The sequence below is a fragment of the Mesoplodon densirostris genome, chromosome 15 (genome assembly GCF_025265405.1).
Source record: "Mesoplodon densirostris isolate mMesDen1 chromosome 15, mMesDen1 primary haplotype, whole genome shotgun sequence".
Lineage (NCBI taxonomy): Eukaryota > Metazoa > Chordata > Mammalia > Artiodactyla > Ziphiidae > Mesoplodon > Mesoplodon densirostris.
In genome coordinates, this window is record NC_082675.1 from 66,663,376 (window position 1) to 66,678,537 (window position 15,162).

Below are 15,162 nucleotides of genomic sequence, written 5' to 3' on the forward strand. Positions count from 1 at the left end.
CCATTCATCAAAGTGGCATTGCGGAGCTTTGCTTTTCTGCCTGCCTGAGCAGTTCTGGAGGTAGGCGCACAGCAGGAGGGATGGGCCCCATCTCAGCTCCACATCCCAGGGAGGGCAGAGAGTGCTCCCCCAATCACACTTCCCCAGGTGCTGGCCATCCCCAGTCTCCCCAGCCAGCTAGCATACGGAGAGTTCGTTGGCCGTAGTGGTGGGTGACAAACTTCTGCAGCCAAATGGCCTTCCGTTTGTTGTCAGGGACGCAGGCTGCAGGGGGAGACACTAAGAACAGAGAGTCAGGCAGGTGTGTCCTCTCGGCGTGATAAGTAACACCTTCGCCAGCTGTGGACGCTCATTAAACATCATTCAGCAGCTCCGTTTTTTTTTTTTTTGGTGGAGGGGTCTTTTAACTCTTGTACGGCAATATTTTTGGGAGTGTTTCTTACCTCTAAAAGGTGACTGGGGACAGATCATGAGAACCAACACTGGTGTAAATCAGGCTAGTTTAGCCCCTGGTAAGTTAAATGAAACAAATGCCTCAGTTAAGTAACTGCCTTTACTAGTGATAATGTTTGGGGATACAATGTAGCTCTGGGCTTTTGGTTTTGTTTTGACTTATTTTTTTCAAGTTGGGTTTTTGCACTGTAAAAAGAGCCAAATGCAAGTCTTCTAGTAGAAAACAACAGCCGGCTGTGGCCCTGAGCAGACCTGGTCCAGCTCGTAACCACTAGGCCACCCTGCATCCTGACAGGTCAGAAGGCTGACATATGAAGGACAGCGATGTCAAAGCCTGGAGCAGGCCTCAAACGCCTGGTTCTGACAGCAGAGTTACAGGAAGGCGTTCGGGGCGGGAGGGACCTGGTGTGTGCTTCAGGGACCAAGTGCATCAGACAGACTTGCTCATCTCTCTGGAGGGCTCACGGCCAATGTTGCCTTCAAGGTCAGAAGACCCTTCCCGATGGGACCTCACCACCTTCCTACCCTTCTCCTTGCTCCGTCCACCTCAGCCCGATGGCCTCCTTGTTGGTCCTTGAACCCACCCAGCCTACTCCCACCTCAGGGCTGACGCACCTGCTGTCACCTGTTCCTTAGAAGTCCCCATGGCTCACTCCTCACCTCACTCACGTATCTTCTCAGAGGGAGTCTGAACGAAACATACCTCCCCTGGCCCCAAAGGTTCCTCTCTATCCCTTTACTCTGCTTTATTTCTCTTTCTTCTTCTTCTTCTTCTTTTTTTTTTTTTGGCGGTACCTGGGCCTCTCACTGTTGTGGCTTCTCCCGTTGCAGAGCACAGGCTCCGGACGCGCAGGCCCAGCGGCCATGGCTCACGGGCCCAGCCGCTCCACGGCATGTGGGATCTTCCCGGACCGGCGCACGAACCCGCGTCCCCTGCGTCGGCAGGTGGACTCTCAACCACTGAGCCACCAGGGAAGCCCCTATTTCTCTTTATTGCGCATGAGGGATAATTTGTATTTGATTCCCATCTGTATATTCTCCCATAACCCCCAAATATTTACACTCCCTAAGAATGAGAAGGACTTTTCAAATTGCTTACTTTTGCACCAGTGTGCAGAACAGTGCCTAACAAATACACTCAATAAATAACTACTGAATAAACGAAGGGCTGTGAGCTTCCATGATTTCTGCAGTGAGATAATGTCCTTCCATGAGACGGCATGGGGTCCTCTTTCTAACAACCATCAGCCTCCTTGTGAACCATGAAGCCTGCTGGTAGCACAACTCTGCGTCTTAATGGGCCAAAGAAGTCCTGTTCTGTATCTTTGGTGGGGAAAGACTCAAAACATTCCACTGTGAGAACTCCCTTACCCCCAAAGGCAGATCTTTTTACTTCTATTTGGAAAAACACAAAACCTTTACATTGGAACTATCCAAGGTAACTATCCGCTGGTGGTTTGGTGGCCGATGACACAATACAACACAGAACCCCAACTGCACCAGCCTGAACACTCAAGGCCTGCGGGGCTCACACGTGTCAAGGACCCTCACTCAGAGCCAGGGACCTAGCTGTGGGCTGCTCTTTCTCACCCACCCACAGCCCTGCTCTGAGCCAGGCCGTGCTGGCCTCACCAGCAGAGCAGATTCTGGATAATAAGCCATTGCCTCTGTGTCAAGGGCAGCCCTGGGACTCATGTCTCTTTCATCAGGGATAGGAAACAGCACAGCTGCACGAGTCCGTCAGCGCAGGGATCACTGATAGCTTTAAGAAGGAACAAAATACACATCCCACAGCTAACAGGAAAGGAGGTTCCAGGCCGAGGTGCAGACCACTCCAGGGAGGGGCCCCAACAAGGACACCTTTAATAGAACAACTGTCAGCTAACTTCTGCAGCTGATGGGGGTGCGTCATGCCCAGGCTCTGCCCCCAGGGAGGCCTGGCCTCCCACAGTCCGAGGCAGCATGGCCATGTGGCCTGACAATGAGAATGCTGTCAGAAGCGGGGAGCCCCGAGTTTACCAGGATGCCAGTTCCAATACAACATTTGCTGACAGAAATATCAAATCCATTAAACAAACATCTACCAGCAGCCAGCTCCCTCCCTGCTTCGCCCGTCATCAATCTTGTTCAGCAAGGAGCAGGCTGCTGGACGAGCCGGAGAAGAAACCAACTGTCTGATTATTCAGCGTTTGTTAAGACTGGACATGGTACCTTTGATAAATATTAAACCCAGACTAGGCAGAGAAGAACCAGAGGGGGAAAAAGCCAGCCCCTACCTGCCCTACCCCACAGCCACCAGAATAAACCTTTGGAAGACCTTAGAGAAAGAGAAAAATCTGCTTCCACTTTTTCTCCTCCTGGAAAAAGATGGGACATCGCACTTCATCATTTCACGCCAGTTTCTTAAGTTACCAGCTTGGGACTTGCTTATATTTGGAGTCAGGGAAGGTGCTTTTCTTGTTCTGCCTCTGTGCCTGCTATTCCCTTTTTGGCAGTGTCCTTGAATTTTTCTTTTTTCTTGCCAGGACCAAGCTCTCATTGTATTGATATTTAAGACCCAGGTCCAGACTTCAATAGCAACAATTTTTCCAAAGGAGAGGAGGAGGCAGCCCGCTTCCTTATTTGGCTCACGGGGTATTATAAACCCTTAGGTTCCCTGGACGGAGACGTGGATACTTTAAAAGTACTCTGAGTCCCCACATCACAGTGCCCCAGGGGAAGCAGAGAAGGAGCCTGGGGAGTCCATGAGTCAAGTGCCCTCTGTGGAGGCGGAGACCCCGGTTTTGTGATCTGCTGGGTTAACAGACTTCCCAGCGTCTCATGTGACCAGCACCCATGTGCAGGGAACCTGCTTTTCTTTTTCTCCCAGGGTCACCAATCTCAAGAGTTTCCAGTTCTAATCTTGGCCTCTTCTCTCTGCCTGCGGATTTCACCATCTTGTCTTTTGTTCACATACAAGGGTTACTGTCTATCTCTTAGCAAGGATCCATAAACAACAAGTTTGGAATTCCATGCTTTCTAGGTTACAGGCTTGTAGCTACATAGTAACATGAGTTTCCTTAAGTATGTGCTTTACCCCGAAGAATGAAGTCTACTCCAGGCGTGGTGGGTGAACTGGCAGGTTTATCTGGGCAACAGGCTGCAGGGTGGCCTCTTTTGTGCCAGGCTGCCTGCAGCGGTAAGTCCTATGTCTCAATTTCCTCGTCACCTAATCCCCGTGTGGATCCCCCTTCTGACTCTGGGAAACCCCTGGGATCTGGGGAAAGCGGTGGCTGACGGTGGGGAAGTTCTGCCCAGGACAGGAAGTGACGCAGGCAAGCCCAGCAGAAGCTGGGTCCGCAGGTGGATGGCAGTCCTCCTATTTCCCGGTTGTGCCTGAGGGCTCAGCCCAGGAGAAGGTAACTGGGCACAGGAAGAGAGAGGCACTACAGAGCAGGGCTGAGGGAGGTTCTTTTTCCTTCTAGAAACCATCAAATACCATCTCATGGAGCTGACTAGCTGCAAGTAGAAGGGGCCTAAAAAATGATCTAAACCAACCTTTCTTCTTTTCTTTTTTTTTTTTTTTAAAAACAGATGAGGGAACTAAGGCCAGTGAGATTTCCTGCATGCACTTGGTAATGGCAATGCAGGGATGAGAATCTGGAAACTCCTGTGTCTACCTCAGGATGCTTTCTGTGGCAGCATTCAGCGTGCCCCAATTTTTAAACACTGAAAATTATTATTTCAATGTTAGGAACACCGAGTCCTTCCCTCTTAGATTCTTAGCCCATCGTGACTCTCCAGTGATGGACAGGAACTAAATAAGTGGGCAGTGTGCCATCTTCCCTGTGGCTGCGGGTTGCCATAAAGATGGGGGAGAGAAGCAGTGTCCTGAGACCGTGGAAGGCTCCGCAGGGGCACGTGGGACTTCCCTGGTTTGAACAGCTATCTTGGCAGTGGAGAAGGGAATCTCTGTATCCTGACATTTGAGATGGGGGAGTGGGGTCCAATCCCGTTTTATGGGGGTGGAAAGTAAACCTACAGAACACACCAACCAGAGGAGATTAGTCAGGCTGAAACTATCAACACTTAAACTTTAGGCAAATTCCCCAAAGCACTATGATTATGGGAAGGGATGCCCAGAGGTTGCCCCTAATCCCTGCAGGCAACGTTAAGAAGAAAGGCCACTACCTCTGTACCGTCTCTCCTGCCAACAGGAACTCGGACTGCAGAGCGGACTCAGTGGCTAGTCCTAGACTATAAGGAACATGCCCAAAGGCACGTGTGTGTAACCTTTCAGGGGATGCCACCATGTCCAGGTAATGGCAGAAACTCAATCAGCACTTGTCAGGTGAAGGGACACGTGCTTGTGTGGGTTCCCCCAAAGCAGTGGCACTTTACATCTAGACACAGAGGGATGCTCAGTCTTGGGCATGAGCCCCAGTAAAGTCCATGGCAGTGTAACAGCTGGAAGAAGAAACCACTTCGGAGGGGTGCTCCGTAAGCCAGCCACCACCCAGCTGCCCCCCTGGCCCCTCGACACACCTTTCTCAGCTCATCCTTCTCCCGGGTGTGGGCGTCCTCCAGGACCTTGCGCTCTGAGTGGGCCCTCTGCAGCTCTGTCCGCAGGCTCTCGACCTCCTCCTGCAGCTGCGGGCTGCTGTCCCCACCCTGGCTCTGCTGGTAGCAGGCCAGCTCCCCCTTCAGCTTCTCTACCTCCGTGGCGTGTGTGGAGGTGATGGCTGACAGCTGCTCCGATAGCATCTTGAACTCTTTGTTCTGGAAGGGCACCAGCAAACAGGGAGGGAGGAAACAGAGGCGGAGAGCAAGGTTAGTGGGACAGGAACAAACACGAAGGCAATTAACAAAGGGACTTCCAAGGCGGTATTAAACCTCACAATCACCAAATGCTCGAGTGCTTTCTTGGCATCTCCCTAACAAAACTCTATTGTGAACCTAGGAGAAATAAAGGAAAAGAAAAAACACCAGTACTGACATTCAAGGAGTGTTTAGGAGCTGCGACAGAGCTGGACGCTGGCCGACAGTGGTTAGCCTTCTGTGTCCGGCTGGAGAGATCTTACGCCCGGTTTTTAAGTTGCAGGAACAATGTTTTTGGCTTCTTGGAACTGCAGCCTTTGCTTTTCAGGATTCCCTGCTCTTTTGCGCTGGGCCCTCCTGTCCTTGGATTCCCCGGCACAAAGAGCTGCAACCTAATCGCTGGCTCTGAGACAAAGGACCTCTTCAGCATCCCCTCTTCCAAGGAGGTCCTCCATGGGGCCTAGGGATCCCTCCCACCACCTGTCAGCTTATCCTGTAAGACTCTGACTCCAGAAACTGACGCCCTGGCAGAACCCGTCCCTGCCGACGAGGTACCCAATCATGTACCCACTCAAGCAATAGGTAAGTGAGAAGCGTTCCCCCCGGTGCCTGGCAGAGGTACGGAGGGGGACTGGGAGGCAGACTGTGGATGAGCTCACACAGAGGAAGCCCTGAGGACCCAGGGCCAGTGTCAAGTGCTAGTGTAAACATGGGCAGAAAGCGGTGCTGTAATTGAGCACATCAGCTCAAAGTGGTCAGCAGGGAAAGTGGAGTGGAGGAAGTAGGGTTCTCCCAATAACCAAGCAAGCAACCAACAGTCATTGATAAGTCTTCGTTGCTATTCTCTGCAGGAGCTCCAAGTAGAACAGAGCTACTGGCTAAACTACCAACAAGCTGGGGCATCAGGAACCAATGACTAATTCACACCAGCAATGAAGCTTCATGGAAAGCAGCAAGGAGTAGCAAAAGAACAGCTGTTGGACCCAGTACAACACCATGAACACCATGGGACCTGAAGGCTGAGACCCACTGTTGGTGTCCAAGCGGTACATTTCCCTCATTGATCCAGCACAGAAAGATCCTCCCACAGTCGTGGAAGCCTCCCAGTTATTACCTGACACGCCCTTATGTCTGGTCTGGCAGTCAGCCTTGCTCTGAGTAATCACAAATAAGAAATCCAATTAGATAGCATCTGTTTAAAAATGCCTGTGCCATCTGCACTGCCCACCCAGGTCTGGGTCTCCCAGGAATCTGAAGAGTCTCTGCACAAGGGGGGTGGGGTTCAGGGAGGGAACACGTGTTGGACTAGCCACCTTGACTTTGTTCTGCTCTGGGCGGGAAGTGAGGTTCCTCCAGGTGCTGCAGCCTGGGTCAGATCCCCGGGAAGGTGGGAAGGAGGACGGGGCTGTGGAGGCCTCTAGATGGAGCAGGTGTGGGGTGCGGAGAGGCACACGACATGAGGGTGACATCCTGCTATGGGCAGTGATGACACCCCAGGACCCTCACACAAAGATAACATGTCTAGGAGGCCAGCTCTTTGCTTTCGTTGACACACACGCTGAGGCGAGGCTCTGGGAAGCTGGGACGTTAAGAGACTGGACCCAGACAGACGTGTGCTCAGACCGCAGCTCTATCCTGATCAGCCGCGAACGTGTGGTCAGGTCATTCCACCTCCCTGTGCCTGGCTTCCTCAGGTGTGAAAGATGGATAATTGTAACTCCTTCCTCATAGGGTTTTATCAAGGCTCAGGGAGATTAAGGGCTTCCCTGGGACCCGGCACCCAGTTGGTTCCTGATAAAGGGCAGCTTCTTCATCATTCAGTTCTCTAGGGACCCCCTGGGAGAGATGCTCCGAACTCTTTGCTGGCCGCCTGGGGTGTGGGTGGGAGATTCCTAACAGCTGCACATTTCCTGTTCCGGAGGCATGGTTTTAGAAAGGAGGACCCCAGAAGGGCCCAGCAGTTTCCTGCCTCATCCTTACGCCATGGAACCCATGGCCGCGCAGCCAAGCCTGGCACAGGGAGTGGTGAGGGGCACTTGCTCTCTCATAGACCCCGGAAACCCTCCCTGTGATGGCAGGCCAGGCTCCCTGGAGCTGCCTTTGTCAGTGTGACCCGAGACCTGGCCAGCTCTGTCCTCCAGCGAGGGCCCTTCCCTGACAGCAGGGGGCTGGGGATTTCCATATGGACCCCTGTTCTCCTCGAGCTCCTCAGACATCCCGAGAGGATGCTTACTCTGCGCCACTGCTCAAGGGCACTGTACAACATGATTCACATCTATTAACTCATTCTCTCCTCACAAAAACCCTATGTAGTAAGGCTGATTAATATCTCCATTTCACAGTTGAGAAAACTGAGGCACAGAAGGACATAAAACTGTGACTTGTCACATACGATTTTTCAAATGTACATGGATGAAAAATATTAACTAATGTTTACTGAGTGCATACTAAGTACACTGAATCAAACTGATTTAAAAGGTAAATAAGTTTTTTTTAAGATTCCACATGTAAGTGATATCATATGATATTTGTCTTAGAAACAGTCACAGATGTAGAAAACAAACTTATGTTTACCAGGGGGGAAAGAGGGGAAGGATAAACTGGGAGATTGGGATTGACACATACACACTACTGTATATAAAATAGATAACTAATAAGAGCTACTGTATAGCACAGGGAACTCTACTCGATACTCTGTAATGACCTATGTGGGAAAAGAATCTAAAAAAGAGTGGGTATGTGTATATGTATAACTTATCCACTTTACTGTATATCTGAAACTAACACAACATTGTAATCAACTATACTCCAATAAAAATTTTTTTTAAATAGGAAAAAAAAAGAATCTTAATATGTTGTAAAATAAATAAATAAATAAATAAATAAATATAGAGGTTACTGACTGAATCCATACATTTGCATCATATTTTCATATATGAAATAAAATATATTTAAATATAGCCTTATACTCATAAAGGTCTAAGGAACTTGACCCTCATTGTAAAAAATATTGTTACCTCAACTGGGCTTCTCACTCTACACGCTATGCTTGAATAAAGCCAGATTGATAGAGAGCCAAGTTCATAGGTTACATCATTTTGGCTGAAAAATGTCACACCACAGGCCTACACCAGGAACACTGCAAGAAATCATCCCAGGAACTGTCACTGAACTTACTGCTGAAGGATATTGTGAAGGATGTGGTTTATTACATCACAGATTCTGAAAACCCTCAGGAAAACTGTCCCAGCACCACGGACAGCTCCAAACCCTCCTAAACTCTTTCAACAGCTCTCAAGGGATCCTGTTCCCTTCTTTCTGTTTGCTTGGGAGCTTCGTGCAAATTTTGCATCTTGTCTCTTTAGTTGGGTGCACAAAACCTTAAACATGAATTCTGGGCACTAACCTTACCCTGGTTTTATCTTTCAGTTTCCTCCTTTGCTGACTTCTTGGCAGTGGGGATACTTTTTAAAAAAAGCTCCCCCTGGTGATTCTTCATGGCAGTCTGGAGTTGGGAACCACTTTACTAGCCACTTTATGGCATCAGTGAATTTTTTTTTTTTTTTTTTTTTTTTTTTTTTTTTTTGCGGTATGCGGGCCTCTCACTGTTGTGGCCTCCCCCGTTGCGGAGCACAGGCTCCGGACGCACAGGCTCAGCGGCCATGGCTCACGGGCCCAGCCGCTCCGTGGCATATGGGATCCTCCCAGACCGGGGCACGAACCCGTATCCCCTGCACCGGCAGGCGGACTCTCAACCACTTGCGCCACCAGGGAGGCCCCGGCATCAGTGAATTTTTGAGCTAGAAGTTAGAGATCTTAGGCCAATTGTCTCTGAGGAACTCAAGGCCTAATGAGAGATTCGGCCATAACCCCAAACTGTCAGCTCTGGTTGCAAGTATAACTGAGACAGAACTCAAACCTCCATCCATCTGGGACTTTGTCCACTACACCTCATGCTGCTCGGACAAATACTTTGGGATGCCTTCACCTATGTTGTTCCTGGCACACGTGTATCCTTTCCTCCTGGCTAAGAACCTTGTGTGTCCGGGGAGCAGCCGCCTGAGTTGTCTCCAGCCATAAAGAAAGAACAGAAACCCATTCACTTACAAAGGCTAGCCCTGCCTGCTAAGAGGCTGCAATAAAACAAGCCCTGGTGCCACGGACTGCGCTGATGACTCCTCTCAAGACACAGCACCAAGCATGTCCTTTGCCACTGGGTCACACACCCCACTGTCCAAGGACGACGCTGTCTATGCGAATGAACCCCAAACAAAGCTAAGGGTCTTCCTTGTTCTGAGGAATTCTCACATGTCTGAAGAATCCCCTAATACGCAGATATCCTAAAATTTGGTTGGAGGCGGCAGAACATTCTTTGGACCCAAACTGCCAGGTTTCAATCCGAGCCATGCTACTGACTAGCTGTGTGGCCTTGCGGGCTACTTAACCTCTCTGTGCCTGTTTAAAACGGGACTAATGTTAAATCTCACAGGGTTGTGGTAAGGATCAAATGAGTTAACACATGAGAACAGCGCCTAGCACACAGTCAGGCAACATGGGGAGGGACACAAGAAAGCAAGATCTAACCCCCTCCCCCCGCCTCTTCTCCTTACCCTCTGCACACAGGGCAACACCTGCCACGACTCACAGATGTTTGCCAAGCAGGAAGCTGAAGGCAAAAAGCTCTTTTAAAAATAGGCCTTTTAAATCTGCTTCTCTTTGATGTTCCAGCACATGGAGTATAAAATACCAGATTTATTCTTAACCTCTCAAGTCAACTTGAGAAATCAGCAATGACAATGCAGGGCCCTATGGCTGGAACCCAGGGCCAAGGTGGCCAGGCAGTACATGGGGCTCCTGGCAGGGTGCAGCAGTGCCAACAAAATCTGCTCGTCCCTCTGACTACACCTTGCTCAGAAGGTTAATTGGCACAATTTGACTATGCAAATGTCTTTCCTGGCCAGTCATCAATAGCCGTAATAATAATAATAATAATAATAATAATAATAATGGCAATGATAATAACAATACAACCCTAGGTCCTCCTTGTGATTGTGTTTTCCAAATGGCTGATCCCAGAGTACAGACCTTTTCCTATCCACTCCTGATGCTCTGGGTAGATATGTCTTCCTCCCTGACCTGACCTATCGCTGTGGGCCAACCAGGGCCAGGTATGTATTGAGTGTCCTCCACCCTGCACTGAGCTTTCTGTCTTGCTTCCCCACTAGGGAGCCAAGCCAAATAAGACACCTGTAGAACTCACATAGAGACAGACACCCAGGGTGACAGTTTCTTCTCCAGAAGCTGTCTTTTGCAAGAACAGAAAGGCAGGAACATTTAACCACTTTTGGGCTCTGTTTAGGGCAGCTGGTTTAGGTGTAAAATGGCTCATTAATTTTCTTGCCCTATTGGGATCATGAGAAGCTTAAAAAAGTGCCTAGCATAGAATACATACAATAAAATCAGTGACTGCCAAAGCACTGCCTGGTGGCCCAACTCCAACTCTCTTCCTCCACACCCCATACCACACGCCTTCAGCATGTTTCCCCCCTTCCTTTGCTCCCTCTTCTTCTTTCCTTTCTCAAGAGGCACCTGAAACCCTCCAGGGCATTGCAAGAGCCTGGTCCTGAGGCCATTAATACCCTGCATGAGCAAGGTACCAGTGAGCCTGCTTTCAACTCTGGAAACCCATCTTAGCCACGACACAGGAAAGGACCGACACTTTAGTGACATTTGGGGTTAAAAAAACCAGCATCGGGCTTCCCTGGTGGCACAGTGGTTGAAAGTCCGCCTGCCGATGCAGGGGACACGGGTTTGTGCCCCGGTCTAGGAAGATCCCACATGCCGTGGAGCGGCTGGGCCCGTGAGCCATGGCCGTTGAGCCTGCGTGTCCGGAGCCTGTGCTCCGCAACGGGAGAGGCCACAACAGTGAGAGGCCCACATACCGCAAAAAAAAAAAAAAAAAAAAAAACCAGCATCACCCTCGTTATGGCTGTGGGATCAGAAGACCTGGGCTGGAGTGCTGGTTCTGGCACTTTCTAATTCTGTGACCTTGGCCAAGTGCTTGATGCCCCCGATCCACAATTTGCTTATCTGTAAAATGGCCTCATGAAGTCTTGTGGTGATCAAATGAGAGCTCCCTGGGGAAGCCATGGGTCTCTCTCAAACATGCCCGTGGAGTCTCCCCACAGTCCCACCCCCTGGGTGGGAGCTCAAGACACCAACCTGGTCATCGATCTTCCGCTGTAGCTGGACCACCTTGTTCTCCATGCCCACGTTGAGGCGTTTTAGGTGTTCTGCTGAGCGGGCCTCAATCTTGAGGGCCTTCAGCTCCTGCTTGGCCTTGAGCCTCCGGAAGCCGCACTGGATGACAATGGCTGCGCCCCGAAGCCGCTGGAAGGACCTGCGAGCCATCCAGCTCCGCACGTGCTTCTGGATGATGGTGGCCTTGTGCTCCCTGAGGACCTGGCAGGGGACAAGCACACACCTGGTGGGTTTGCACTGCAGGACGGGAGCAAGGGGCTCATGTACTGCTCTGGGGAGAGAGCCAAGGTCAGTGAGAAGACAGCCTCCCTATGGCTTAGGGCTTTGGTGGCCATTTATTTTATAGAACAACTTGTAACTAAGTTTGGCAGCCTGTGTACCTACAGGAAATCAGCTGTCAAACTCTCCTTTCTAGTTTTCTGGTTTTTTTTTTAACTTTTTATTGGTTAGGAAACCACAGTCTAAAAACCTCGAAGTTGGAGGGGCTTAAGGATTATCCAGCTGATAAGCCCCCCATTCAACAGATGTGGATCCCCTCCTGGTGACGGTGAGCGGGAGAGATGAAGTGACACTGTCAAGTGAGATTGCTGAGTGGGTTAAATGGCTTACAATTACAAACTTGGCTTGCAATTCACTGTTTTTGTTTTTTTCCTATCCAGTTAAAGAACCACTCAGAAAATTAAAGCATCATCAGTGTTCTCACTCTAATGCCCTGCAAATAAATATTTGTGGAATGAATAAATAAACATGTTGAAAGACTAACATGCCCAGTATCACAGCTCTGAGATGAGCTGGGTTCAAACCCTAGTGCCTCTGAAATGCCACCTGTCCTATCCATGGTGACACCACACAGATGTCACCAATCTCCCAGGAATATTCACAGAAGCTTTTCCCACTGGCCCGGGTGGGCTCCATCTGGGGCCTAACCACGTTTGCTTTTTCATTATCAATGTAACGCTTTATAGTTTTATTACTTAGAAAATCACACCTTCTCTGATCACAGATGAGGTAGATGTTCATTTTAGGAAAACAAAAGACCATTTTAGACATTTCGTTCCAATCCATCTTTCATCTTAGCATTGAGCTTCAGTTGTGCGGGGCTCATCTGGTGGATGGGGTGTGTCCTGACTTGGGGCTACCTACCTGGGTCTTTCAGCTTCATTGGATAATGGCCCGGCAGGGAGGAGGTCAGGGTCCTTCTCCTGACCTCATCTCACTGGGCTTCAGGCTGCTAACCAGTTAAATGAAGGAGCTAGGCTGATGACTCCCAATACTGCCCACTTGTCTCAAGTCTGTGTGAGCCCCAGGTAGGTCACCAGGCTCTGCCATGGGCTGACCGAGTGCCCTTGGGCAGGTGAGTCAGCTGCTCCGAGCATCTCACAGCCGTTGAAGGGGTACAATGATATGCACCCTTCCTACCTGTGATACTTAATATGTGTCAACTTGACTGGCCACGGGGTGCTCAGGTTAAAGACTGTTTCTGGGTGTGTCTGTGAGGATGTTTCCAGAGAGAGAAGCATCTGAGCCAGTGGGCTCAGCGAAGAGGACTGCCCTCCCCTGTGTAGTGGGCATCATGCCATCCACGGTGGGACTAAATAGCACAAAAGGTGGAGGAAGGAGGAATCGCCTCCTTCCTGCCTCACTGTTGAGCTGGGACATTTCGTCTCATCTCCTTCTGCCCTCAGACTGGATGTGCACCATCAGCTCCCTTGTCCTCAGGCCTTCAGACTCGGGCTGAATTACACCCTTGGCTTTCCTGGGTCTCCAGCTTGTAGACAGCAGATGGGGGACTGCTCAGCCTCCATGACTGCATGAGCCACTTCTTCATAATAAATACACACACACACACACACACACACACACACACACACAGATCCACACATCTCCTATCAGTTCTGTCTCTCTGGAGAACTTCTGAGACACTACATCTCATGAGACTTTGGTTAGGATTCAGTGAGAACAGAGCTGTGAAATTACTTAGAAAAAAGGTAGACGCGCTCAAGAAACATTCATGTTGGTGCCAACCCATGTGCTGCTGCTTTGTTCTGAGTTTACAGCCTGAGTCCCTCAGGGTGGCTACACACCTGGTGGTAGATTCTCCGTACAAACATGCCCCGAGTGAAGGCCTGGATGACGACGGTGGCCCTGTGGACCCTCCGGTAGGCCTGGCGAGCCCTCCGCATGCGGTACTGCTTCTGGAGCACCACGGCCGCCCGGGTCCTCCGCAGATGCTCGGCCAGCCTGGGGAGGGAGAGAGCGGTGGGCCAGGCTGATGGAGGCCTCTGGGTCCCTCTCGAATGCGAGGTCCTCCCCCCCTGGCCCTGCCTGGACACCACAAGGGCAAGCCAACTCTCATCACCGTTACTGACTGTAGCAAGGCCTTGGGGACTTGAGGCTCAGCTCAGAACAGCAGAATTGGCTTCCCCCGTGGTGTGCAAAACGTCTTTCCACATATTTACAATTCAGTCTAAGTCTGATCATCTCTGATCCTCATCTGTCCACTCCCCCACCCGCCAGCCCCTCCTGCAACCTGGGCAGTCCTCAGCGACATCACACGTTCACACCCCCGTCTGGTCCCTGGGGCTCATCGGGTGTGGAGAGGTCAGGAGCCGTGTCTCAAGCATCCTTGTACCCCTACATCCAGTACAGGGCCTGGCATAGTAGCACATGGTAAGTATTTGCTGAATGAATAAAACCTTCTCAGACCTGCAGCGACCCCTCTTTGTTTTCTCATCTCCCAGCCCGTTCTGCTGGGGATGCACTGCACATGGGCATCTACTTTCCTCTGTTTCATTTCCGCATTCTCCATCTCACCCCTCAAGACAGACATAAAGTCAGTCCAACACTTTTTACCCTCCTCTGGGGCTTTGTTTGGTATCAGGCTCATAGCAAATGCTCAACTAGAGAGTCAGAATATCAAGAGCTAGAAAGGACCTTGGAAATCATCTAGCGCAGCTCCAGAGTGGGAGGTGACCCACTCGGCCCTGCTCTACCTGCTGCAATGAGTCCGATTCCTGGTCCAGCTCTCCCTGAGCAGTCTCTCTAGAATACAAACACCCTGCAGGGAGAATGCAGGCCAGCTCGCTGCCCATGTCAGAGCCCCCGGCACAAGGGTGCTCAGCGGTGCCCTGACTGTGGATGATGACTTGGTATTGATACTACTGACAACCTTCTCATTTCTGTAGCTTTTGTTCCAGAGACCATCTCTCAGCTCTTCACAGGTAAATTAATGGCATTCATCATCTCCAGTTCTGCTCGGATAAACAGCTAACAGCAAGGACAGGAGCTGGAGTAACCTTCTAACTTTATGGTACAAAGGGTGCCTGCTCTGGGCTTGCTTTATATATTCGAGCAGAGATGCCTGAGCAGCCACTTCTGAAACTTTGGCTTCCAAATGCAAGGCTTCCTGGCAGTTACTGTCATTTCTCCAAGGAAATCCAGATCTGCAGAGGTCACTGATTTTGAACTAGGGCTGGGTCCAAAATCTGATGACCTGTGTAAAGGTCCAGGGATGGGTCTCGTGGCGGGGGTGTCCTCCACGCCTATCCCTCTGCTCTCTGGAGATGCTTATACCGCTTTAGCGTTTCATCAACCCAATGACATCACTGAGGAGGGGACGTTTAAAGTAAAGTAGCTTCTTCTGCATGGTGT

The 15,162-nt window shown here is 50.4% G+C and overlaps 1 protein-coding gene across 1 annotated transcript in view; it reads right to left on the reverse strand.

The window, feature by feature from the left end:
- MYO5B (myosin VB) overlaps positions 1-15,162 on the reverse strand; it is a 382,117-nt gene that overhangs the window by 46,490 nt on the left and 320,465 nt on the right. The window contains exons 20-22 of the mRNA XM_060119082.1: positions 13,596-13,752; positions 11,473-11,712; positions 4,978-5,211 (exon numbers count right to left, since the gene is read on the reverse strand). Of these exons, the coding sequence (XP_059975065.1) occupies positions 4,978-5,211; positions 11,473-11,712; positions 13,596-13,752 (631 nt within the window). The remainder of the gene's footprint in view (positions 1-4,977; positions 5,212-11,472; positions 11,713-13,595; positions 13,753-15,162) is intronic.